The sequence below is a fragment of the Onychostruthus taczanowskii genome, unplaced genomic scaffold (genome assembly GCF_017590055.1).
Source record: "Onychostruthus taczanowskii isolate IOZ18803 unplaced genomic scaffold, ASM1759005v1 scaffold118, whole genome shotgun sequence".
In the NCBI taxonomy this organism is placed as follows: domain Eukaryota; kingdom Metazoa; phylum Chordata; class Aves; order Passeriformes; family Passeridae; genus Onychostruthus; species Onychostruthus taczanowskii.
This window is the reverse complement of record NW_024498329.1, coordinates 1,259,268-1,285,177: the sequence shown is the minus strand read 5'-3', so window position 1 is coordinate 1,285,177 and position 25,910 is coordinate 1,259,268. Positions and strand designations below refer to the sequence as shown.

Genomic DNA, 25,910 nt, shown 5'->3' with positions numbered 1-25,910 from the left:
ACCTGCACTGGGTATACTGCTGCTCTTTTGTAAGGTACGTGCTACCACAGTACAGCGATCCTATTAAAGCTTTTTTCCATTTTACCTATTTGCTGGCAGTGTTTGTATTAAGTCAGGGTTAGAAACAAGTGGTCCCCTTTAGTGAAATTAAACCATGATGAATGATCTATATCCATGTACCACACAATTGTTGAAACAGGTGTTCAGCTTAAGTGATCCTCTTGCACTCACGGGTCTAGCATCAGGACTAGCTGGGCTGTCATTGCCCATGTCTATAATACAGCCTCAGTCATTTTCCTTCTGCTAAAATAGCTGCTGTAACACTTAGCCCATGCTTTCCAGCTCTGGTCTATTTATGTTTAAAGGCAGGGGTGATTAACTGAGCAGTTACTTCACCCATGACTATCTCTTTCCAAAAATACTTTTTTTCCCAAGAATTAGACACAAGGACTTGGAGCTGTAGCTTTTATTTTAAAAAAGTAGGGTTTTTCTCTCATGCTAAGCAAAATCAAAATTAGATCTGGTTTTGCAGATCAGTATGAATGCTTTTATCATACTAAAAAAATTACACAGGACAGTAGCAGTCCCTTGAAACTGCTGCAAGACATTTGCTGAAGCATCTGAGTCAAGACATTTAAACTGGACAGTCATAAATATGAATTTCTTGGTCATCACCAACAGACACAATTTTGGACCCACTTCCATTGTATTTCACTCCCCAAACCTGTAAATGAGACATATGCAAGTTTATCCAGAGAGGACAAAGAAAAAGAATCTTTGTGGCAGTAATATTTATTACAGGCAGAAGAGGAAAGATTATTGAAAAGTCACCTAATTAGAAGTGGTGTAGTTCTGGCTTCTGCTTCACCAGCAGCTAAGGCTGCCGAAGCAGAGCAGGACGCTGCCCTCCAGGAGCTCTGACAGCCACCCCCAGTGACTGACTGACACTGGCCAGAGATACTCACTGGGGCTGAAAAGTGCTGGTCCCACTTTGCATAAATAACCCAAGCATTTTCACTCTTGCCCATCCTGCAGCCCCTTCTGAAAATAGTATTTTACAGTGCACGAAAGGAAGAGAAGTATTTGTCATGCAGACTGAAGAATGACTGGGTTTATCTTTGAGCTTTTTCAGAAAAACATTTACCTACCAAAGCAAAACTTATTCTAGTTCAGGTCAGTCCTCTGATCTAAGACAGTTACACAAGCTCTTACCTGACACCCACCTCCATCAGAATGACATCAGGAAGGGTGAAGGCTGCCCAGCACATTAATGTGAAATGCAGAATGGGTGTGTTGACAACAGTATGTTCTTGTACACTATTTTGCAGTCTTGTACACTGTTTTGCATAATGTGAAATGCAGAATGGGTGTGTTGACAACAGTATGTTCTGGGCAGTCTTGTACACTATTTTGCACTAGTACCCAAACCCAGCATTCCCAGTCTGTTTGCCACAGACTGAATGAGATCACACCCAACAGCTAAAACAACAGGGGAAATCAAGTCCCACTTGGTACTTCAATATTAAAACCCCCATAACTATAGGTAACTGAAAAGAAGGTTACCAGCAAGAAAGTAGTACCATGGAAGAAAATCAAATAAAATCGGGAAGAATAACCTTTGTTTCTTGCTCAGTGGTCCATTAAAATATAACACTGTCCAAATGTTAGGTGATAAACAGAACAAAGAGTAAATGGGTAGAAACCTAACTCCTTCCCTCACAGGTAGCTATCACTGAACAATAAATTAAAAACCCACAGTATTACAAACACTGAAGGAGGAAAAACTCCCAAGTTCCAGGCTGCTTTCAAGCATCTGTTTAAGTAATTCCATCCTTTTAAATAAGTATTTCCACCCTTACACACACACATGCTGTGTTAGTCACACAAATAAGTAAAACTAGAGACAAAGGTAACAAACAGAGTCTGGTGAGACTTAGGCCACTCAGGATTGCCATTATTTGGGCCTGAAAAATGTTAATTACTTGGAAGAGATCAGCATATACACCTGGGAGTACTAGTTCAATATTAAGTGCTAAATAACCACAACTTCTAAAATTTCATTATAGCAGGCTAAAGTTGCATTACTGCAAGCCTGGAGCTGCAGCACCAAGGTGAAGCTCAAACGTGCACAACTACACAAGCTCTCCTGGGAATGTGGTGACTCAGGGAATAGCAGCCATACCTGATCTTGATGGTCAAAAAAAGTATGGACACAGGTCCTCGTTCCAGCATCCCAAACCTTCACACTTTTATCAGATGAACTAAAATAAAGATAATATTGATTAATGTTTAAATTAACACATTAACTGAAGTTTAATGCAAACATTAAAGGGTCTCATATGGTAGACATAAAAAACCCTCTTTCACCTATCAAATACAGGGATGAAGTAGCAAAGGACTGCATCTTCTGCCAGGTTCCATTACCTTTAAAATAAATTTACAGTTCCAACATCTGCAATGTGAAAATGAAGACTCCCACTTTGGCCAAAAAATTCTTTGAGGTAAGTTCTTTGGATAAGGAAATTCCTGTTACATATACTTGGTCCCCCAGCTGCCTCAGCTGTTTTAAGAATTAATACTAAAGTTCAAGTAGATTCAATTAATACTAAAGTTCAAGTAGTTTAGGTTGTAATTCTTTATTCAACAGCAATTTTTCAGCTATTTAGAATCAAACTGCCATTCTCTCGGGTTGTGTTTTTCACTTGTCAGGAACTACACTGCAATGGTATGACTTACTCTGTAAAATGTTCTCACTACAGCTGGTATCACATCACAGATTGGCTTGAGCCTTTCAATTTTATGTTATTTCATTACAGATCCCACTGCTATTTGTACACACGTCTTTTTTTTTTTTTCAGTAGTCATAAACAATTAAAAATCCTCAATACCTGGAAACAAAATGGGTATCATCAGGACAAAATGCTACATTTAAAACCCAGGATCCGTGACCACTTAATGTGCCAGCCAAATTTGCATGTTGCCTGTGGAAAGAACACATTAACATGTGCTTTGTGAATTCCAGAGAAAAAGCAACAGGAATATACTCTGGCTAGTGCCATCAAGAATGGTTCACTGGAAGGTGACTTCTGGACATTTGTTCATCCAAGCTGGACTGGTGTTACAGCAGATTCTGTTCTTTCATTTCAAACAGTTAACATAAAAAGAAGTCACTAAGAAGATAGACTGGAGGACAAAGAGTTTCTCCAAAGCCAAAGCAATGCAGGTTTAGGGGGTGAAGCCACTGAAGGGAATGGCCACTGAAGCAGGGCCATTTCCTCCCCAGGGTCTTCCAAGGTATTGCAAGATGCAACAGAAATAGGTCATAAATATAATTTCCTGAACAGATGTTTAGGAAGAGTGAACACAAGCTCACAGGACAGATACATAGAAGAATTAGCTTACTCCCTACAGGCAAATATGAGGAAAGTAATTTGTTTTCAATTCTCAGCTTTCCTCTACACTTTCAGAAAATATCTAAGGACGTAATATTTTATTATTTAAGATTATTTTTTACATAAAAAGTCACCAAAAGCTGAATTCTGGAGAGCTGAGGGTTTGATCTATGTTTCACAGTATCAGCCCCTCTAAGCAGCTGCTGTGCTGCCAGCAGGGCTGGCAGTCCCCACTCACACATCGTAGATTTTGATGTAGCCGTCATCGGAGGCCGTGACGAGTAACTGGGAGTCAGGGGAGAAGGTCAGCGAGCGGATGGGCATGGCGTGGCCTGCAGGCACAGGGACACAGAGCAGGGCTGGCACTCCTCTCGCTGACACCAGCGCTCAGCAAGTGCCACAACAGCACTGCCTGCTCAGAGAGAGCAGCCTCTGGAGCCTCCTTCTCTCTAGAGGCTTCTTCCCACAAGAGAAAATGGAAACAGACAGCAATTCTCAACTGTGAATGTATAGGCATGTCTGCAACACAAAGACTATCTAGTTTCTTTCAGCTGTGGATCTCTACTAGAAATTATGTCATATTTTATAGCATGATTGCATATTTAAGTGGTTGGGGTTTTGGTTACAACTGGGCAGAAACTGCGTGAACATTAAAAGCCCATTTATCTGTTAGAAAAAAATGCATGTATTCTACAACATAAAATGTTCAGTTATTTTTTAGACCAGCAAAAAATTGCTTTAGAACAAATAACGCAAGAAAAAGAAAAACCATATGCAGGGCAGCACACATTGGCTTGGCTTCATTCCCTTGTACTTTTCTGCAATACAAGGAGCTCCAATTTAAGAATCTAGTTAAGCATTACTGACTGTATCTTTTAGAAAAGGCATTTATGATGCAAGCCTGAGTTTATAGTTTGCCTCTAATATTTTAAGTGGTTTAGGTTAGAGCACTAAAAAACTAAATATTGTCTAATGGACAAATACATCAACTCACTTTTGCCATGGTTGTTGTAGGTCATTCTGACTTGCATTATATCCTTTACTTTTGTCAGAAATGAGGTCAGAATTAGGTACTGCAAATAACCAAACCATACCTTCTAGCGTATGCAGCAGTTTTCCAGTCGCAATATCAAAAATATTGATAATGCCATCTATTGCTCCACTGGCCAAGTATTTTCCATCTGGACTCTGTAATACAACAGAGTGATTCAACATCTGTGTGTATTTATGCTGTGTAAGCCCTGACATTCCCTTGGCAACTTTTCACAAATAAAGATGTATGCAAGATACCCGGCTTCCAAAAATCCTGAAGACTATAAACAAGATCCAAATATATTTTCCAGACTTGCAGGGGGGAAATATCACACAGTTTGTATTTGGAACTATGGCTGTCACCTCATGTTATTGTAGAGATAAACTGGATAGATGGACACAAAAATTCCTATTCACAGCATATTACAGCAATAGCGATTTCTCAAAAGGAATTATCAGTTGTGCTTCTTACATATGCAATGCTAAGGATGAACTTTCCTCTGGTGTCCAGAGAATATTCTTTCTTTCCAGTTTCAACACCGAAAATATTTACTTTCCCCACGTGACTTCCTGTTGCAAGGTACTGGGAATCAGGTGAAAAAGCCAGGGACCAAGCATCAACTGTATTAGAAAATAAAGAACAGTTAGCTGGATCCTGTTCCTGGTTCTTATTCAACAGTGTGAGTTCTGTATGCATCTGTTTAGGTGTAACCCTCTAAGAGTGTACAAGCCCATCAAGTTACCATTTCTATGGAATTAATGGAGCGTATCTTGAGCCATTTACTTACATTTAGTAAAAGATGAGATTTATGGTAAGACCCTGACATTATGAGACACTCGTGTAACAATACATTTAGACTTTAAGACTGCATCAGTTAAGTCAAAATTCTTACTTTTTTCCTGGTACCAAAAGATTGAAACCGCTGAAAAAATGAACACTAGTATGTAGCAAAGCACAGAAGATGCAGGACAAATGCAGATATACAAATGTAACACTTTTTGTAACACATTCCTGCAACTGAATGTAAAAACCCATCATTTTTCACAGCAGTGCAATGTATTTATCTGGCACAATGTAATTCAACAGGTTTTTTTTCCTAAAAGTTTAATATTAAATTGCCTAAAACACTGCAAGATTGTTCTTAAATTCGTGAGTAGACTCATGGAATACTTGGAAAAAGACCTTAAGCCCTGAATTCCAGCTTGGAGAACATTAGCATTGTTACCATTGATGGCTGTTTTGACTTGCTTCCTCAGGATTGGACATGCTGGGTAAAAAAGGATCGCACGCACAGCTCAAATTCACTGCAGTGTTATGAAGAATGTTCAGAAATCCTTTGTAAATTCATCTGAATAAGCATTTGAATTATATCTTCCAAATATCCCTTTACCAATACACGTGTAAGAGCAACCTGCTTTCCAATCTGCTTTATGCATACAGCAAAAAGCCAACTAGGTGTACCTGAGAAGTAGTAGTAGTGTGTAAAAATAAATGTAAAATTGTCTGATGCTGCTCTGCGTTGAGTTCATAAAACCTTTCTGAAAGATTAAACCCCCCCAAAGACCTTAATCCCCTGATGTACCCCAATCCCCCAGTACTTGCCAGGAAGAGTCACACTGCTCCCCTGCAGAGCCAGCTCAGCACTGGGGTCTTACCAGGACCAGCATCTATGGACTTGATCTGCTTGCCGGTCTCTAAGTCCCAGAGGCGAATGTGGGCGTCCAGGGAGCTGGACGCTGCAATGGCACCCGTGTGGCTGATGTCCACAGACACCACCCCCAGCTGGTGACCCTCCAGAGTCCACTGCAGATCCAGCTTTTCATCATTCCTTCCGTGCAAGGGAAAGAAAAGCCTCGTTGGGAACAGCTGGGGGTGCTGACCATCCCCAGGCTCACAAACAATCCCCACTCCTCCCTTTGCTCAACACAAGGCAATCCGAGTCCTCCCGTGAAACGTGAAGGGCTGCACACAAACTCTCTGTACTTAAAGAGCTGAGAAATCAGTAATTTACCATATTCCTGCCAAGCAGGTATTTCATCCTGAGTCTGGAAGCCACCCCAGCACAGAATGTCTGTCACACAGCAGTGTGGGTGCCCCCAGAGCTGTGAGCTCAGCACAGAGCACCGTGACTGACATCTTCAGAGCCGCCCAGCCAAGCTAAACCTGTCACTCAAGCACATCCCTCACACTGCCTTGCCCAAGAGACAGTAACCTCTTGCAAAAGCACACTTCCATAAGGATTACCAGGATCTTTCTTCCCATAAAAAAGGAAGACGTCATTTCCCCTTTCTCCCTGTTCCCATTATTTCCTGCACAATACACATCTCCAAATGCACTGTCTCATCAAAAGATGCATTCCTCATTCTTTGGTTTAGAAGTACATCAAGTATTCTCTGACACACGTTTTCAAAAGGATTCTCATTTTTTTGAAATGAAAGCACACCAGAATGCCACCACTCCAAGAGAAAGCACACACCAAGGGAGATGAACTTGCTCAAAGAAGCAGCTGTGTGTGCCATTCTTCTAACATCCCTGCAGACTGTGGAAATTCAAGGCTGCTTCACACTGACTACTTCCAAGGCCTAACACAGATTAATATGGAGCACTTACCACTTCCAGACCTTTACCAGATCATCCAAAGAGCCAGAGATCACTGTTTCAGAACCATCATTTTTATTTTTGCCCCAGGCAACTGACCAAATGGCATCATCGTGAGCTAAGAGAATAGAAGCACATTAATTAACAAGCAAGTCTTTTCTTTTGATAGAAGACCACAACCGGTTTTGGTAATGCTGAAGTGGCCAGCTGCAATGTTGGCAACAGACACTGCCCTGCTCCTCAGGGCTATGGAGTGCTCCGAGAGCCGTGTCACTGTCTTCTTTGCTCCAAAATATGTAATGTGTTGTGTGACCAGCGTCACTGCTGAAAAAGCAGCACAGCTACCTCTGAATTACTCAAGATTTATGCCTAATAGAAACATAACCTCACACGGATACCTGCCATTATCAACTTTACATCATCCCAGAACACCAACCCTGCTCAATACCCCTTAGCGTTTGCTCACCTTGCTCTTGCTTGAAGAGAATACCGTACTAGAAAGAAAAAATAATTAATATTACACATGAGCGGCCTATACACACACATATATAGACACACACACACCTCGAGCCACCAATTAGCATAGCTAACGCTGTGTTTTTAATTACCTGTGTGGTCATGTCTTTCTAAAAACAATCCCGACGGGACCGCGCCGAGAGCAGCCACACACAGCTCGCGCCGCCGTCGCGCCTTGATGACGTCAGGTACCACCGAGAGCGCCGCTCCCCGCGCCCTCCGGCTCCGCGCCCTCTGCCGCCGCCCTGTGGCCGGGAGGAACAGGCGGACACATCCCGCCGGCGGAAACGGCGCGTCCCGACCCTCAGTGCCCTCGGGGACAGCGGGACCGAGCCCCCGGCCCCGCGTCCCGACCCTCGGTGCCCCCGGGGACAGCGGGACCGAGCCCCCGGCCCCGCGTCCCGACCCTCGGTGCCCTCGGGGACAGCGGGACCGAGCCCCCGGCCCCGCGTCCCGACCCTCGGCGCCCTCGGGGACAGCGGGACCGAGCCCCCGGCCCCGCGTCCCGACCCTCGGCGCCCTCGGGGACAGCGGGACCGAGCCCCCGGCCCCGCGTCCCGACCCTCGGCGCCCTCGGGGACTGCGGGACCGAGCCCCCGGCCCCGCGTCCTGACCCTCGGTGCCCTCGGGGACTGCGGGACCGAGCCCCCGGCCCCGTGTCCCGCAGTTGCGTCCCGCAGTTTACATCTTCATCACCGCCTCTCCCTCATCCCCTCCCGCTCACCCACAGGACAGCCGGGCGCGGGCCGGCGCCGTCGCTGTCGGAAGCCCTCAGGTGTCCGGTGTGTGGTGCCGGGGCCAGCGGTGCCCCGGCAGTGCCGGTGTGAGCTGTGGGCTGCGCCGAGGACTGAGGGCCCCGCCATGCAGGGCGCTGCCGGCGGAAGGCTGGGCTGGCTGCCGCGTGTCTGAGGTGTGGAGGAGGCGAGGGGCAGGCTCGGACCGACCCCGAGCTCCTTGGGCTGCAGCACTGCCCATGGCTCTTACCACGGCACACAAGGCTTTAACTTCGCAGAATGAGAGTCATTAAGGTTGGAAGGGACCTGCAAGATCATCAAATCCAGCCTAAGCGTTGAGCACCTTGTCAACTAGGCCGGAGCACAAAGCGCCACACCTGATCATTTCTCGAACACTTCAGGGATGGTGACTCCACCACCTCCCTGGGCAGCTCATTGCAATGCCTGACCACCTTTTCTGTGAAGAAGTTCTTCCTGATGTCCATCCTGAACCTCCTTTGACACAACTTGTGGCTGTTTCCTCTGGTCATGTCACTTGTTTCCTGGAAGAAGAGCCTGGTCCCCATCTATCTACACCCTTCTGTCAGGAGTTACGGAGAGCAAGGAGGTCCCCCCGAGCCCCCTCCAGGCTGAGCCCCCACAGGGCTCTCACGATCCCTTGTGCTCCAGAAAGGAAGTTTCCCTGCTAATCATCTGTGTCAGATCAAAAAAAAAGGTATGACTCTTCTTTTGGGAGCTGAAGTTTCTCGAGTTGCTGTCTCTGCTTGAGTTAGAAGTGCAAAAAATGTCAGAATTAAAGTTCAGGAGAATTAATCAGATTCCCTGAGGCTTAAAACTAAAGACAAAGGATCAGTGGTCTTTCACAGCTCTTAATCAGTTTTCATATGTACACAAAGCTCTTTGAGATCAATAGAACTTGTCTGAGTAAGCAGAGTAACAACCAAAACAGGAATTCTGAATGTGTCTTAACACAGTTCTGCAGTCAAGAATGAAAATCTGGGTAAAACTCTTACACATAATTACAGACTTTTACATATAATTACAGAATCCTTAGTTCTCTGATTAGGTTGAGCTTTGAGAAGATTTTAAAGCATACAGCTTTAATGTCTTGAATTTCAGAAATCCTCATTTTTTCATTTGTAATGCCACAATGGTAAACATTCTCCAAAAGTAAAAAAAGTTATTCTGTTTCCTGCCAGGGTTCTTCTAAGAATTCTTCCATTTAAATGTGCACTTAAAATGTACTGCTTCCACCTTATGTTCAAATAATCAAGCTTGGTCCTGCAGTTCTGTATAGAGTACTGCCGGACAGTAAGATAATCTTTGACAGACAAAGTGTTTCTAATCCCTCCAGAGGTTTCCAGGTTCTCTCTGTGCACTGTACTCTGTACAGTGAACACCTTAGGCCTTCATGAGAAAAGATTGTTCCTGTTCTTGTGTGAGAGGGCAGAGTGAGATTGTGGGTTATTTCCTACATCACTTATGAAACAAATCTGTATTTGATGGAGTGGAAGCTGATTAGATGCTGCTTTGGTGCATCAAGAGGATAATCTGAAGCAAAGTGTGCCACAGGTTTGATTTACAGATAAATTGCCTCTGTGGAATAGTAACTGAGAGCAGGTTTCTGTGTGTCTGTCCTTGTTGTGGAGCACTGTGTCAGTATGGGTACTTCAGCCCTCATCACAACAATGCCTTGGGAGTGTCTCTAGGCTCAAACGACAGCTTTTAAAACAGTGTTACAGGGAAGTAACCTGACATTAAAAACCATTATGATCACCCTCATATTGTGCTTACACATAGAAGTGAATTAGGTCATGACTTTGGATGCCACGTGAACATTGCAAAAGGCACTTCCCAGCCCCAAGTTCAGTTGCAGAGAACACACTGAGAGCAAGATAATTTAAAAACACAGGCTGAGTGCCATTGTGGCCTGGTGCCACAGTCCCAGTTCAGATCAGCGTTCACAGTTCAACACCAGCCTCACACACAACACGAATGCCAAGTAAGCCTTGATTCTTTAAGGTCTTGAAGACACATGAACTTCCATAAAACAGGAAGGCTAGATAATTAACTGGGAGCACCAGCTCTGCAGGTACATGAGCACTGCAGCAATCAAGTACCAGACATGTCAGCTTCTCTCCCTGCTCCACACTAAACAATTAATTTGCTAGTGGGCTTGAGGAAGATGAGAATGGTATTTAAGGTATGTGGTGGTGTCTTCCAAAGTGAGTAGTACAAGGAATATGCATTTTTGTGATTTTTGTGGTTACTAATGTAGGCCATGTCAGTTTAGAAAACTGACTGTGTATTACAACTGTGCCTGCAGAGAGCTGCATTCAATTCCAGGCTCCTTTCAGAACTAATCCATCAGTTTCGTGTTTGTTTTTCCATCTTAGGGTTCAGTGTAGGATTGGTCACCCACAGGTACTGCAGAAACAAAGGGCGACTTGTGACAGAGCATGGAGCCTGTGTGCAGATTTATATTTATATTTATATTTATATTTATATTTATATTTATATTTATATTTGTATACCATCTTCCTGTTGTGGGGCAGCAGCAGCAAGAGCATCTCCATCCTCTTTCCAGGACGTTGGCATTCACAGTCAAACAGTAATCATTTCACATCTTTCTGTGTCTGGAGACTCTGAACAGTTGTGGCAGGAGCAAAGAATCCTCTGCCTCTGTTGCTTACTGTGTCTCTAGGAAATCATTAAGGGACTGTGTTCCTGGGAGTGAATTGGAATGGCATTTGCACTGTTTGCTCATTCATTTCCAATCTCTGACTGCCCCACAAGTTACTCAGAGTATCTACAGCTTTTTGTATAGCATATGTTGGTATGTAGTGCATTAGCATTGGGGCAGTCGAGGCAAAAGACAAGACCCACAGAAAACTGAGTCTCAATGCAGTCTTTAGTTCCACTTTTGACACAAGTCCAGTTCCTTGCATGCAGATTTTATGAACTTTCAGCTTTTGTTGGTTTTCCTCTGCTCACTTATTTCTTTGTTTTATCTTTTCGTCAGCTGCTGTCCCCTTGCTTTCCTTTTCTTGCAACTTCAAATACTTTTTCACTCATAGGTTTCTCTTTGGTGGTCCCAAGCAGCTGAATTGGGATCTGGAGTCAAGTATAAACTTTCCTGAAGTTTGAAGAGTTTCAAACAAAAGCTTTCCTTTAGAAAAGCTCCTGTCTTATTTCCAAAAACATCAATTGTAAGGGCACTGCATGTTGCAAGTGGTGGCACCAAACCCAGCGATCACACCTTATAGGATATGGAGCTGGAACTACAGTCACAACTGTAGTCCAAGGGCTGGCCAAAACAGGGAAATGATTTCATGGAAAAGCTCTTCTTCAAGAATCTGAAACCAAGTCCAAATATTAATGGCATTCTTGCCCTATGAGTTAAGGAAGGATCATTATCCCATTTCACAGAGGGGTGAAATCTGAAGCAAGGTGACGAATTTAGTCAGTGGTAGATCGAGGAATGGAACCTGTTCCTCAGCCTCCTTGTATGTGCTCTGCCTCGGTGTGTGTCTACACACTGACATTGCTTTAGGTTTGCATTTAAATACTAAATTGTTTTGCTAACAAGAAAGGAAGTATTTCAATGTATTTATTCAACAAGCAAGGAAAAGTAATTGAGACAGACAAAAATGGAAAGGAAAATCAAAACTGCCAGAGACTTGGCCTAACAGGAATGAAAATAGTACTTAGCACTTGCAGGAGCAAATTATTCTCTGGCTGTCACTATGCAGTTCCAGCCCAAGGTGTCCTGGTGGGCTTCTGGTCAGGGGAAAGCTTAGCCTGGAGAGTACTTTCCTTCAGAATGGATCAGGTTCCTTTGGAGTGGGTAAGGTGGGCAGCTGCTTTTAGGAAGAAAAGAAGAGAACAAAACAGTTAATTAAATAAATAAGTCCTAAAAACTAGACTCTCTTCCCCAGGGAAGGAACCTCATCCCCACTGTCATCTGCAGAGAAGCCAGAATGGTCAGATGTAATGACAGGCCTTTTAACCTCCTGCTTATGGCATGTGTAGGTTAAAGAGAACATTTCAGAGTACAGTTTTGAAAGGAATAATTAAATAAGTCACTATTCTTCATGAGAGATTTTCTAACAAAAAATTGGTCTGTGCTTGATGATAACTGAACCCAGTTGTTTTTTTCTACCTATCTTCTCTTTCTCCCGGTGAAAAGACTTCAGTTCTTCATTCATGTATTTACTTTATCAGAATTATCATATTTTATTCTTTATTTTATTCTCTCACACAGCTTTCTTTTTTTAAGGAGCAAGAGGTGGATCAGAGAGAGTTTCTCAGACCTTAATAGGTGCCTGAAATGTTGGATATATAGAATGTAGTTGCATATAGATTGCAACTACGATAAAAGAAACATCTGGTGCTCATTTTTTAGGATTGAAATAAGGCCCTTTAAAACATCATGCATGTAGTTGGGACTGACTTACAGAAGGCACAAAGTTTCAACCCATATCTCAAGTCTAGCAGCAAAACTATTTTCCCCAGGATGATGAATTTCACATGTTTTACCAAAATTAATGTATGTCTCTTGGTATTGTGGCTTCAGGCATATATGACAGCTGGCAATGACCTGATGATCTTATCCACCAAAACTGAACCACTTGAGCTCTAGGAAAACACTTTTGGCTGTCAATTAATAATGGGCTGTTTAGTTGTGAGCTCCTAAGTACTGACCACATAATCTAAGGCTCTCTTCTAAGCCCGACTGTCTCCTTTTTCCTTTGGTATCCGTACATAATGTGTGATAGAAGGCTCTTCTGTGCCATCCTCAGCCAAGTGCTGTTCAGCCCCCAGGTGCCAGGGAATGTCTGCAGCCACTGCCTGTGTGAAGTGAGGTGCTGCTCTCACAAAGCAGGAGGAGGAAGGCACGGGGGGATGCTCTGCACTTCTCTACCCAGAATGCTGGCTCTACCTGCACCTGGGTCACTTGAGCTTATGATGAGTGGTAGTGAAGAAGACAGGAGAAAGCACTTTTTTTTTTTTTTTTTTTTTTATCCATACAGATAAAGGCTTGAATAGGCTGATGATCTGGGAGACAGAGAGCAGGGAAGGGTTTTCCTTTACCTGCTGTGTAACATTCTCTGACTGACCAAGCTATTTACAATTTGCTAAGGATTAAATGAAGGCACCATGGATCCAGTCTCTGGATATGTTATTTGCTCCAGTGTAAAATGTTAATAGCTTTATTCTTCTTAGAGACTTTCTAAATTGATAATCCACTTAGCTGCTAAAATTGGCTTTTAGACAAGTTTTTTGCTGGAGTGGGGATCCAGAAACTGGCCTGGCAATGTGGCACCTTTGTTACATCAAGAGTCTTTTTTATATGATAAACTTTTACAGGATCAAATGTAGAGGGCACAACTCTGGCTTTTTAGAATAATTAGTAAGAAAAACCAGGAAGAAAACCCTTCATTCATTGGCAGTAGATGCTAAGAATGTTCACAATAATTAGCTCCAATACTCTCAAAAACTTTTAGTTGTGTTTACTAATTATTTGTTCCTATGTATTTTGGTGTCACCATTTGGAATATATTTACATAAATAGGTGCTTAGATCTTCAGTGCTTGGTGTGCATTTGCTTTTTCAGTGCTTTGGTGTCCATGGGCTGCTGGCAGATGGACTGTATGGATACACTTGGCTCGACCAGACAATTACTTTGCCACTTATCTTCATGTCAGTGCCCTGCTTTGTTATTGCAGCCTTCAATGCCCCTTCTGTCTTCATCAACACTGTCCCATTCATGCCGTTTGCTTTGATGACTTTGCTGGGCAACCTCTTTCGTGTCCTTGTCTCCTTGTGAGAGAGGCTTTTTCTTCTTCAGTTTGCCCGTCCGGCTCACAAACCCCTGTGAATCAAATTGATGGTATTAACCTTACACAGGGGAGTTGTGCTGCAGGATAAATGCCAGTGCTCTGCAAGCTCTAGCTCCCCTGGAAGTCAGAGGGAGGAGGATGAAGTATGGCACATCATAAAGCATTATGTTCAGCTACCTCTGGAGGAGATGCTTGACTCAAACCATACAAGTTGGTTAAATCACTGTGTTGTTGCTGGCTGTGAAAGCCCATTTTACAGTGGTGATTCAACATTCTCCTCCTGCACAGCAAGACCATGTGTTCATGTCTCATGGATTTTACTGGGTCCTGAACACATGTTCAAGTCTCTGCTGAATCGGTTCCATAAATACTTCATATAAAATGCTAGACACTTTTGTGAGTTCCCATCATAAGTACTTCATTCACATTTGACACTGTATCAGTGATGGGTGTTTCATATAATGAAAAGAATTTCAGACGTGTAATGAGGTGATTCTTTGACTGCTTTGGTCCACCTCTGTTTAGTGGTGTGTTACTGACATTAGCAGAAACATGGCATGAGGAAATAAGAGATTTTGTATGTAAGGTAATTGTCTTCTGGGTTTCAAGCTTTCTAAGTCAGACATAGAACCAAAAAAAAAAAAAAAAAAAAAAAAAAAAAAAAAAAAAAAAAAGAGAGAGAGAGAGGAAAATGTTGCTGAGATCACATAACACTCTACTGGAATTTGGATGCTGTGATACCAGGAAATCTTCAGTTCTTTGTGTTTTCTGGGGCAAGAAAACCTTCCCTTTTACACTTTTGATATTTGAGTTAATTTATGAAGCGGCACCTGGAACCCTGCGCTTTTTGGTTTTTCAGGTTTGGTGGTTTGGAAATGCTGTCTAAAATGCAAGTGTCCCTTTCAAACTGAAGTTGCCAATTCTCAAAAACCATATTGGGAAACTGCTGAGGAAAGGTTTGCTTGCAGAGCTTGATGCATTGAAAATACAGAGAGTGCAATTTTCCCTGTGGTGTCTTGGCCCTTGAGGGTACACTCAGAGGTACTAAGGGTGAGGAACCCCTAAATGTGTTCATCATATGCTGTTTGACAAGTGCTAGTGAAGTGGCTTTTTCGGTGCACAGGAGTCAGTGCTTTCTGTGCTCAGCTGAAAGAGAACAATGAGTTTAAGCAGCTGCACTGAGCTCTGTTTGCATCTGTGACCCACTTAGCTACAGCTCTTGGTGCTGCCTAATGGAGGGAAGTCATGCACATCTCTGTAACGACACCTAGGCCAGAGCTAACCCTGCATGAAAACAATTACACGCTGACCCCTAAACTTCCGAGGTCAGGAAGGGAGTGGTCTTTTAGGCCCTTGCAAGGCACCACCAGATTCCATGAAGTGCAGTCAGTAGCTCTCATTTATTAGTCTTAGTGTGTTGTTTAAAGGCAGAGATTTAGCAGGTTATTGTTTGAAGTGCTACAGTCATCATAGGAATTACTGGGATATTTTGAATTTGAGTGCCACCACTGGATGTTCCTGTGACATGCAGTGATCACAGCAGGAGGGTATGGGACTCGTACAAGCCCCTAATTGGCAGTTTACCAGCAAAAGCTCTGTCACAGGGGTTTGAACACCAAGCAAGGTGGTAGTAAAAATATGTGTGTTGGCCAGCACAGCATTGACTAGTCTAGTGCCAACAGACAACACAAACACAGTCTTAGAAAACAGAGAACTAGAGTTTTGGCCCAGAGAAGGGACAGCAGTGGTCCTGTCCGGACTGACGTTATAAACAGGGATTTTATGAGAGTGCTCAGAAGGTGAAGGGGTTTGTCTGGCTCTTTCACACTGCTGAACTGGGTACACACAAATGTGCTCAAGTCCTGATCCAGCACAGTATTTCAGCATACACTAAGTGTTTCAGCATTGAAATAGAAATATTTGGAATCATGATGTTTAAGTATTTTGCTGGTTCTCAGTCTTAATTATAGGAGATGAAGGTAATAAAAGCCTTCTCCCATCTCCTTGGTGAAGATTGTCTCAGTGAAGGTTGTTGCACAAGTCATGAAGAATTTGTTTTATTTGTCGGTTCCTGAGATGGGGTTGCTCCTAGTAGAGTCTCCATACATTTTGATAAAAGATGTGTGTTCTATGGGGCCCTCTCTGAGAAGAGTCATTTTTCAATATAAAAGGTGCTCTATCAAACATCAGAAGAGAAAATGGAAAATTCAGCTTCACAGCTGGTGGTCTAAATATTGGCACATGATCCTCTGCAGCAGTTTTAGATTTTGAAAAGCAGCTTTTCCAGCACATGTTTAGAATTGGAATAATTTACAACGTGAAGAAAAAACAAATTACAAGTTTCTAGAGTAAGTATGAAGGACCAGTCATCTCTTGTTTCCATATACTGCTTTCTGTGCCAGGTTTTGTTTTCTGAGAAACTGAGCAAGGCTCAGGAAAAGACCTCGTCTGGGAGGGAAATGCACAAAAGCTAAAGGACACTCAGTGATGTGAGCTGGACTCTGATACCCTTTGGAGCCCTAAGCTCTGCACAGCCAGGATCCACTCATCCTGCCGAGCCCGTGCGTGGCAGAGCGGCAAACCTGGCTGCCTGTTTGTCCCCAGTGCAATGGCAGCTGTTGGCCAGCGATGCTGCATTGTGTATTCATCACTTCTGAGCAAATCACAGCAAAAACATTCTCTTTTCCAGAGATGGGAAGTTCTTGGGTTTATTACATGTGGTAATAAAAATATATTATAGTAACTACTGATAAGGTGCTGATTTAAAGACATGCAGACGGTATGTCATGGTCTCAGTGGACAGTGTTAGCCTAGAGAGACTGAACAAAAGCAAAAGTGTTTTCCATTGCCTTGAGTAATGATCATTGAATTTGAGAGCTAGATTTCTGCCAAATGCAAGTGGGCAAATCCAGTTTTTAACAGTGAGCTTGCCCTTGAGGATTTACATTGTCTAGCTTCTTCAAGAAAATATCAGCTTGCTAAGTCAACACAGTCCCCTTTGCTTTGCCATCTCTGCATTGCTGTCTGCACAAATTCATTTTGTTATTGCTAGTCTGTTGGGTTTTTTTTTTTTTTCCTTAATATGAATTGGGTCACTTTCCAGTCTCCCTGCATTAGAGCATGGTAACAATATCCAATGTGACAGTTCCCCAAATGTTTCAATGTTTTCAAGAGGGAGGTGTGAGGCAGCAAAGGAAGGCTCTTCCCTTGGAATTTAATCTATTGGAAAACACAGTCTCGAGTCCTTCCGGGCTCTTCATTGACTGACTTTTCAGCAAAGTGCTGAAAACTTAATTGGACTATGTTTTGATTGGTAAAGAGATCTGGGAGGCAGTGCATAAGCAGAGAGGAAAACGAGCAGGGAGAGCTGAGATACACAGCCAAGTTACTGTGGAAAAGACCATTCTGCACGGCGGATCTGAACTTTCTCAGACTGCTACATTGTGCAAGAAAAAAGGAAATAGCCCCTGTCTACTTCTTCTCTCTTTACCTGCTTCACTGTGGTGAAATCCAGCTAGTGCAAGCCATGTAAACCTCTTTGCTGAGGCGAGAGGAGACAAAGTGGGCAGTATGGGCAGGTACTGGGCTCCAGAGAACCAGAATTTTGCCACATTTATTGGTGGAGAGGAAGGTGGGAGGGAAAGACAGAGGGAGTGCTCTCTGCTACCCATGATATTGCTGCTTCTTGCTCTCCATGAACTCATGGTGCTGCATATATGGTGGCTGGGGAATGTGTTTACCCCTTTTCCAGAGTTTCCTTCATCCCTCTCTACTCTTTAAGGTAATTACTTACAAAGGTGAGAAATCCCTGTGTTTCCTAGAGGATCCTAATGCAATTCAATCAAGACAATTTTTTTTTTTTTAAATATCATGCCAAACTCCTTACGTGAGCAGCTATAACCTTTCCTTTCTAGAGTGGCTATATTTTGTTTATATTTTGTTTTCATCTCTGATGAAATCAATCTCCATGTCCTGTGTTCTGAAACATTCTGTGTGCTGAATTCTGATCAGAAGTGCTTTATCTCATCATTGCAGTGCATTCAAGGCAAACACACATAGTCAGAAAAATTATTGCCATAGGCATAGTACTTGTGGTTTATAGTAAATAGTACTGATATTCTCCTGAAAAATTGTTATAATTAAAAGCATTGATGTGAGAGGTCCAGAAACATGGAACTGGCATCCTTTTGTATCCTATGTGAGGCTGTATTTGATAAAGGATTCGTGTGGAGTGTAAATAAAGTCTGCACCACAAGACAATAAGCATTGCAGAAAAAAGAACTCAATGTATACCTGAAAAAGAGAAGGAAGAACAGACTTGAGGATTCGGAATGAATCCAAGGACCCCACTGTATATTTCTTCTGGAGATCTCTGTAAAGGTCAATGTCCCCTTGATGTTTCTGGTTCCTGATTATTTCAAGGGAAATGTGTGTAGCTCTAGTTGTTCAATTGTGTTTGTAGGTAGAAGTGACTTTGTAAAATTGGTGCAAAATTAATAACAGCTTGTAATTATCAAAGCATATTTGTTGAAATAAATCTCTTCTCTTACATATCTCTGAGTAATGTGATTTCCCCCCATAATTTCAATTGGAATCACTATACTTGTTCCTGCCTTTTTTCCTTAAGGCCTCTCAACTAGCTGAATTCAAGCTAGCCAAAAAGAGTTCATTATCTTCCCCATGTTTTTCCCAGTTACTGAGGAAAATGCAATAATTCAGTGTATTTCTCAGGTCTGTTTCTAGACTTGGACTTCATTTTTGATTTGCCTCTTTCCTCACTCTAAAGCCTTCCCTGTAACATCTCTATGATAATGACAGCAACAGGGCTAAACTTTCGTCCTGGGACTTGAGTCTCTACTGCTGTAATATTCTTTTCTTTGTCTTGATGATTTGGATCGTTCTATCCACAATTCTCCTGTCACAATTCTGACTCATCTGCACAGACCCACTTGTTTTTGTAACTGTATCTTGCTAAGCATAAGCTACTTGTCTTCACTCTCAGGACTGTTCCTAGCTACAAACGCTGGCCCTTTTATCATCTGGCACTCAGTACAATGGGTTCTGCAATAATCCTGTAACAGTGGGCTAGAGTCTGCTTCTCTTTTTCACATGTGAGAGTACATTACTCCTGAAGCAGCCTCTTTGGTTTCACTGGGCACACTTGAGAGATTGCAGACAGCCCTGCCTGAGCCTGTCGGGTAGGAAGATCTGCTCTGAATTATTATTATTATAAAATAAATAATCTCCAGATGAAATAATTGGATCCATGTCAAAATCAGTATCCTTTGAAACAGTCAAGTAACAAGAACAGATGTATCAGCATGTTAGCATGCATTAGAAATGAAGTAAATAGATGCCTGTGCATGAATGCCCTGACTGTTGTAACATCCATCAGCTCATGGTTTGTAACAGCCAGGGTAAGAAAACTGTGAATAATTACCATAATTAAATAAACTCAAATGCAATCAGAACTCTAATAGTGCACCATTAGCAAGTTTAGAAAGTTTTCAGAGACAGTTATAGACAGACTTAAAAGTGCCTTGCTCAACCAATAAGCTGATTTATTACTCTTTGATCTTTCAGTGCCCAGGGCTTCCCTCTTTGCAGTTAATAGAAGTCATTCTTGGTAATGATGACACTGTTTTAGAATACACATTAATGGATAATTAATTAAATGCCATTAAATAAACTAGAAATAGCTTTTGTGGTCACAGAGAGATGATCGGATTTAACTGTTTCAGTGAACAAAACAGCTCCTTTCAAGTCTGAGATATAGATTTTCCTAGAATAGCAGTTGAGATTCATTGCTATGATGAATAATAGTGCTTCTCTGTTTTGTTTGTCTATTTGTCTAGTGTGTCTTTCCAAAGAGGTCTTTCTCTTTGTGTGTATTATGCTTTATCAGAAAGTTAGCACTTGACTGCTTTGGAGTGGATAATAACTAAAAACTTGGAGATTAATATAGATTATTTTTTAAATGTTGTAGGATGAAAAACATGTTTTATGTAGACTGATGTAAAAAAGTATATCTAAAACTCTGAAAGTGGCATAAATAAGTAGTTTTCCTCTTTTCCTTATCTTTTCCTAGGAGTAGATTCCCTCACTTTCAATTGCTTTAGGAGTGTATTCATATCAGTGTGCCTTTCTAAGCTTCTTGGAAAATATTCTTTGTGTATGAATGTGACATGCATTTAATGAAAGTGATAGCAAATGGCTGATTTTTCATAATGTTCCAGATAAAACAGTGCCTTGTTCTAAAAGCTTGTGTAACAGTGAAGTCACTAGATCACAGAATAGGTAAGGTTGGAAAACACTACAGTGGGTCATCTTGTCCAACTTCCCTGCTCAAGCAGGGTCATTCTAGAGAATATTGTATAGGATTGCATTCAGATATTTTTTTAATATCTCCAGTGAGGGACATCAATCAGTCTCATAGATCAAGTTTTATTATTCTCTTGTGCACTGTTCTGTGTATTAGGGAGAAATGGTGAGGAGGTGCTGTTTACAAAAGTGTATATATGTGAAAGACATAAATTTGGGGTTTTGTCAGATGAAGTCCTTAGATATCGGTACAGTGACATCCATTCTGGTATGAGTTAATCTTCACAGAACTGATCCAAGTGGTAGAGAAATAATGATTTCCTAAAGCAGCAGATCATATTAGCCTCTGCAGGGAAAGTCTGTGTTTCTGTCACATTCTTCATGCAGAGCTTTATGCCACAGGGGCTCCTCCAAAAGTGTGAAGTGCAGTAGTCCCATCTTTACTTTCCTGACCCAGAGGCTTATTCTGACATTGTACTTTCATGTGAAGATGGGGATATGGAAAGGAGTTTTAAATTTTAATTTCAATTACTCTGACATCTCACTTAAAAGTGCGAGCTTGCTTTCATGCTATTGCTGAAAATAGGCACCCTAGTGAGATATAGCTGGCAGAAAACCAAATCAATTTAAAGCAATGAGTTTAAAACTGAAGTAAGTGCAGCAGGGAGTCCTCCTGCAAGTCTGTGGTTTTGTTACTACTTCTCTTATTTTTTTAAATGCTTTTCTCTGTACTGTTTATTTGGTAAAGATATAAAATGGGATGTGGAACAACTGAATGCTGTGACACTGCTCCTGCACACTCATGGGTGACCGTAGTGAACATCCTGGCTAAGATTTTCCTTCCCATCTCCAAACTGAAACTAACCCTACAGGGCTGAGCTGGCTCCAGAGAGGATTTGAGCAAAGCACCAGAATTTACTGGAGCCAACAGTTCACAGGGTAAACGAGTTGTAAAGTATATCAGAATAATGCTCTCTCTGCTTCTCTACATTTACAGGAATTTGCAAGAAAATCACAGACAGGTATGATTTGTTTTCTTAGTTTGTGGCACCTCTGAACTGTATCAGCTTTATGTAAGCATAATACTCAGGCAGTAATAAAGCATTTGATTCCTACAGTAGCATTCTTTTAACAAAGACAAAGGGACGTGGTTTTTCTTCATAGTCTTCTGATAAGATTACAAATATCAATTATTTCCTTTGGTCCCACCAATTAGCCTGGGGGAGATGCCAAGAACTTAAAAACTATTTCAGTGTTTTGGTTTGTACGACAGATGGTTTTGTGAAGTAAATATTTTTAATACACTCATCATCTTTCTACACATGCACACAGTGTTCTCCTCATATTCTCATGCACTACAACATTTCATGGAGTCTAGAGATCACAGAGTCAGTCCAGCACAGCCACTCCAAAGCAAGCAGTGGTATCATGAGTAAATGACCTTCTCTTTTCTATCGTTGTCAGTGCCCAAGGCCAGGAAATGAAAGGTTTTACTCCATTCTGAAATGAGGGTTGCTGGTGTGCTGCTGCTGGGCTGTGACAAGCAGAAATAAACAGGCTTCTGAATATAATAGTCAGGACTGTCATGCACTTAATTAGTGCTATATGAGCTCTAGCTGGCCTTACACACTATTTTCATTGCATTTTTGGTACACGTTTAGAATCAGAACACCATGCTGTAGACCTTTTTTTTCCAGTTTACTGGTGGGTTTTTTCTGAAGAGCTAAGATCTCTGCCCAAAAAAAAAAAAAAAGAAAAAAGAAAAATCAAGTTTTACAGATCCTGCAAGGTACTGTTGCCTCAGAAGGCGTACATTGTCAGTCTGTCTTTTCAGTGTGTCACTTATCCTTCCTGCTCCCATCTCACTTTTCATTGCTATTGTGAGTCGGTTTGTATTTAACATGGTGGCCCACCTATTCTTCTTGTCACATGTAATTAGTGTCCCAGCATCCACAGGAAGGAATGACATTTTGGAGCTGACTGTGCAGACTGCTTCCCTCACAGGATCATACAATATTGCTGGTCAAATACTTCACCTATTTCTTTCGTGGTGGAGCACACGGTATATAGCCAGTGTCACAGCCCTCACTGCATGTGAGTATGGTACAATCAAGCCTTTAGAACTGTCAGATAAAACAGAATTTGGAACCTTTAGCAAGCAGTAAACTATGCTGTCACAGTCAGTCTAAAAAGCATGGGAAGCACATTAGAGATTGTTGTGAAAGTATATTCTGTCTAATCACAGCTACAGGCAGTGTCTTTCCAAAGCAAGAAATAAATCATCAGAATGAAGGTCCTATTTAACAGCAGGAAGCCAGGAGTTTATATGGTGTTTGCCTTCAAAGGGATGGTAAAGCTTTTTTTTGTATTATTATTATAATTGTTCTAATGAGTGAAGTGTTTCATTATTAAGTCCGTGATGTTTAGCCCACATCCCAAAGGCAAATACTGCTTCTAGAATTGGGACATCTCAAAATCGTAAGCAGCAAGGTATTGTTCTTTTGCAGGGAGGTTTGTTTTGTTTGAGAAGACCAACAAACCTGTCACATATATAACTTTGGACAAAGATAATTGTAGCTGGTGCAACAATCTGTCCTTGTGTGCTGGTCTGGAGAGTGTGAGTCCATTGTGACTGAAACAAGGTGCTGAATCCTCTCCAGTTCTTTGTTCCCTCTTTTGATCAAGGCTTCTGCTCCTCTGTTTCTTTCTTTGCAGATACAGCTCCCATGTGTGGCACTTGGAAGCAGAGGTATTTGGTATCCCATAGGCTGCTTAGGCATTCTGCCACCTGTGCCACACCTGTGCCACAGTCTACTGAAATCTTTAAGGGATCAAGTTCTTACTGGACAGTGAGTTCAGATTCCTGGAGCACAAGAAGCTCCTGAATACAGTTTAACTGCCTTGATATTATTCACTTTTCCTGCTGATTTAGATCACAGACAGCCCTCCCAGTAAGCTTGCTTCTGATACTGGAGCATCTCTTTGTTCACAAAAGTAGCCTCCATTACTCTCTAAGTTGGTTGGTCTGTCTTTACATTACTGCATCAGATTATGTAATTTCAGAAACAAATCAAAAAAATCATTAGAGAGACCCCATTGAAAGTCAGTGACATTATGAGCAGAACCCCTCCTGTTCCAGAAAGGAAGATGCATTCATCTTAGTGGCTTTCTGTCATAGCTCATTAAGCAAAATCAAAATTAATCAATACACCACAATTTCTTCATTTCCAGCTGTGATAATCTGAAGTTGTGTCTCTGACATATGGGCTCCATTTCTCTTTAGAGATTCTGCTTAGGCTTGTAGCCTTCATTTTAGCAGAGATTTAACAGCTTGGGTCCCAGATATGCACATTGATTTGTTTCTACCAAGAAAATAGCATTCACCATTGTTTATGAAAGGAAAAATGTAGGCAGAATCACATCTATAGCATATGATATAATGGGGACTTTAATCTTGGGAGAGCCTCTTAAATGCAACATTAGAGAACAGTGCATAGTTGAAAAAGATGAGTGTTGTCTGCGGTCATCGGCCCTTTTATGATTTCAGTCTGGTTGTTTACGTGGAACTATTAAATTTTTTTCTTCAGTTGTAGACTATTGCTTTAAAAATGTGCATGTAATGACATTTCTGCTTTTATAAACCATCTGCCCAGTCACAAACACTCTAAATGTTATAAAAACCAATGCCTTTCTTTTTGTCTTTTCTAAAGGGACAACCTCTTGTATGGCTGGAAAGCCATAGCCATCCCAACAGTCTGGTGGCAGAATTGGAGTTCAGATGAGTGTGCTCTTTATTCAGTGACCCACAGTAATTAATGGTAAAAAGGAAATGTTTAACTTTTTGCTCTAGAAATTTGTGGTTTGGGATTGCTATTTAGGTTTCTGGCATGGAAAGATGTTGCTGTTCTTTGCAAAATAAACCAATAATACGTTAAAATAAAAATTTTAATATCCCTGCAGTTTCACTGTGGTCCCTTTTTCTGTCAGCTCTTCTGAAAAGTAAAGAGATTGCATCAGCACAACCAAGTGTAAAGTTTAGCAATTCCCTTTTACAAGCGTACCTTATGTAATGAACTTCCTATTTGTCAGCTTTTCTAAAAATACCCTCCCGGAATTCAACTGTACTATTTCACCTAGCCTTACTTTGAGAGGTGATGTCTCGAAATTACTGGACATAACATCCTGTCCCTGTCCCATGTCTGTCCTGTTAATATTATTGACGGGAGATGCTCATAGGAAACCGCTCAGGGCGGAGTGCATCTGGGACGCAGATGGAGCCGCTCGGAGCGCGCTCTGCGCTAGGTGGTGCTGCTGGGAGGAGCCGCAGCCTCCTCCGGGAACCAGCGCACTTACTGCCAGCACCTTTGGAATAAGAGGGGTTCAAACAGGTTCCAAAATGTAGAGAATTGATTCCCTAGATTATTAGCTTTTTGATAGCCTCTTGTGAGGGAGGGGCTCTTTGGAAAAGTGAGACAAATGCTGTAGAAAGTGACTTGTTTGTACTAATGCATTGCATGAACATGGTCTGCTGTTACTGAGATGCTGAAGCCCATAGGAATATGCCCCTGTGAGTTGGATAGAATTTCTGTTTTTCCAGGATGTATTATAGAAGGATCTCGTGAATCCTAAATCCTAAACTTAGAAGCCTAATTACAGCATGTTCTTTTGAGAAATTTGTTCGCACTTTCCAAATTTGATTGCTTGTGGCTATTCATCAAGTATATAGCAAGGAACATAAGTAAAAATGCTGCAATTCATAGGGATGCTGAGTACCCTCTCTTTTGACTGACATTAGTTGAAATTATTATTGATTCTGAAGACTGAGGTTCTTTTATTTAGATGCCTCATGATATAGTTTGCTACAAATTTCATCATTCAAGTTCGAAAACTGTGGCCATAATCACTTAGGTCCCGAGAGATGACCCCTCTAATTTTAATAGGTGAGGAAGTGGCTTGACTTATCTTGATGCTTTCCAGATAATGTTTAGACAAAGAATGTCTGCATTATTCTTTCTCAGTCTGAAATCTGCAGATCTAGTACTAGGGAGGAAGCCTGGAAAACAATGACCTCCTTGTCAGGGACTCTGGTTTCGGTTGGGAACGGTCACTTGGCCTGTTCAGTTAATAAGCCCCAGAAACCTTCTGAATTAGAAAGAGCAAAGGATGTTAGTTTAGAAGGTCAGAGGGTTAACAATAGAAAGAGTAGTTGTACTCAAGGTCATTTACTGAGCAAAGTTTAGCAGGACAAAACAAAGCTGGGAGAAGAATTGGTGGGAGTTAGAACACCTACAGCTTACATATTTCTGGACCTCATCTTCTCTTAGTATAAATTGCCATGTCTTCCTTGAAACTGGTACAGTTATGACTGTTTGTATTGGTAAGAACTAGCTCAAATGCTTAGACTTACTGCTTCGAAATGGGCTGATGAAAAGCCTTTAGAAGACATTTGGAATTTTAAATTGAATTAATGGAT

At 41.8% G+C, this 25,910-nt stretch overlaps 2 protein-coding genes across 6 annotated transcripts in view; one reads left to right on the top strand and one right to left on the bottom strand.

Moving 5' to 3' along the window:
* Positions 1-451: 451 nt before the first annotated feature.
* WDR61 (WD repeat domain 61) lies at positions 452-7,776 on the bottom strand. Of its 2 annotated transcripts, XM_041427715.1 has the most exons (10): positions 7,632-7,776; positions 7,490-7,517; positions 7,036-7,141; positions 6,081-6,253; positions 4,897-5,045; positions 4,487-4,580; positions 3,631-3,724; positions 2,889-2,981; positions 2,183-2,261; positions 452-724 (listed from the first exon to the last, which is right to left on the bottom strand). In XM_041427715.1, the coding sequence occupies exons 1-10, from the start codon at positions 7,641-7,643 to the stop codon at positions 635-637; spliced, it is 918 nt and encodes a 305-aa protein (XP_041283649.1). In that variant the 5' UTR covers positions 7,644-7,776; the 3' UTR covers positions 452-634. The 2 variants fall into 2 exon arrangements, with proteins under 2 accessions (XP_041283649.1, XP_041283648.1); XM_041427714.1 differs by lacking the exon at positions 452-724 and having other exon boundaries at positions 1,387-2,261; positions 7,632-7,745.
* Positions 7,777-8,869: 1,093 nt separating this feature from the next.
* Positions 8,870-25,910, top strand: part of CRABP1 (cellular retinoic acid binding protein 1) — a 36,486-nt gene continuing 19,445 nt past the window's right edge. For all 4 annotated transcript variants that reach the window (XR_005954362.1, XM_041427722.1, XM_041427720.1 and 1 more), the window contains exon 1: positions 8,870-8,988. The gene's annotated coding sequence lies outside the window, so the exon portion shown is untranslated. The remainder of the gene's footprint in view (positions 8,989-25,910) is intronic.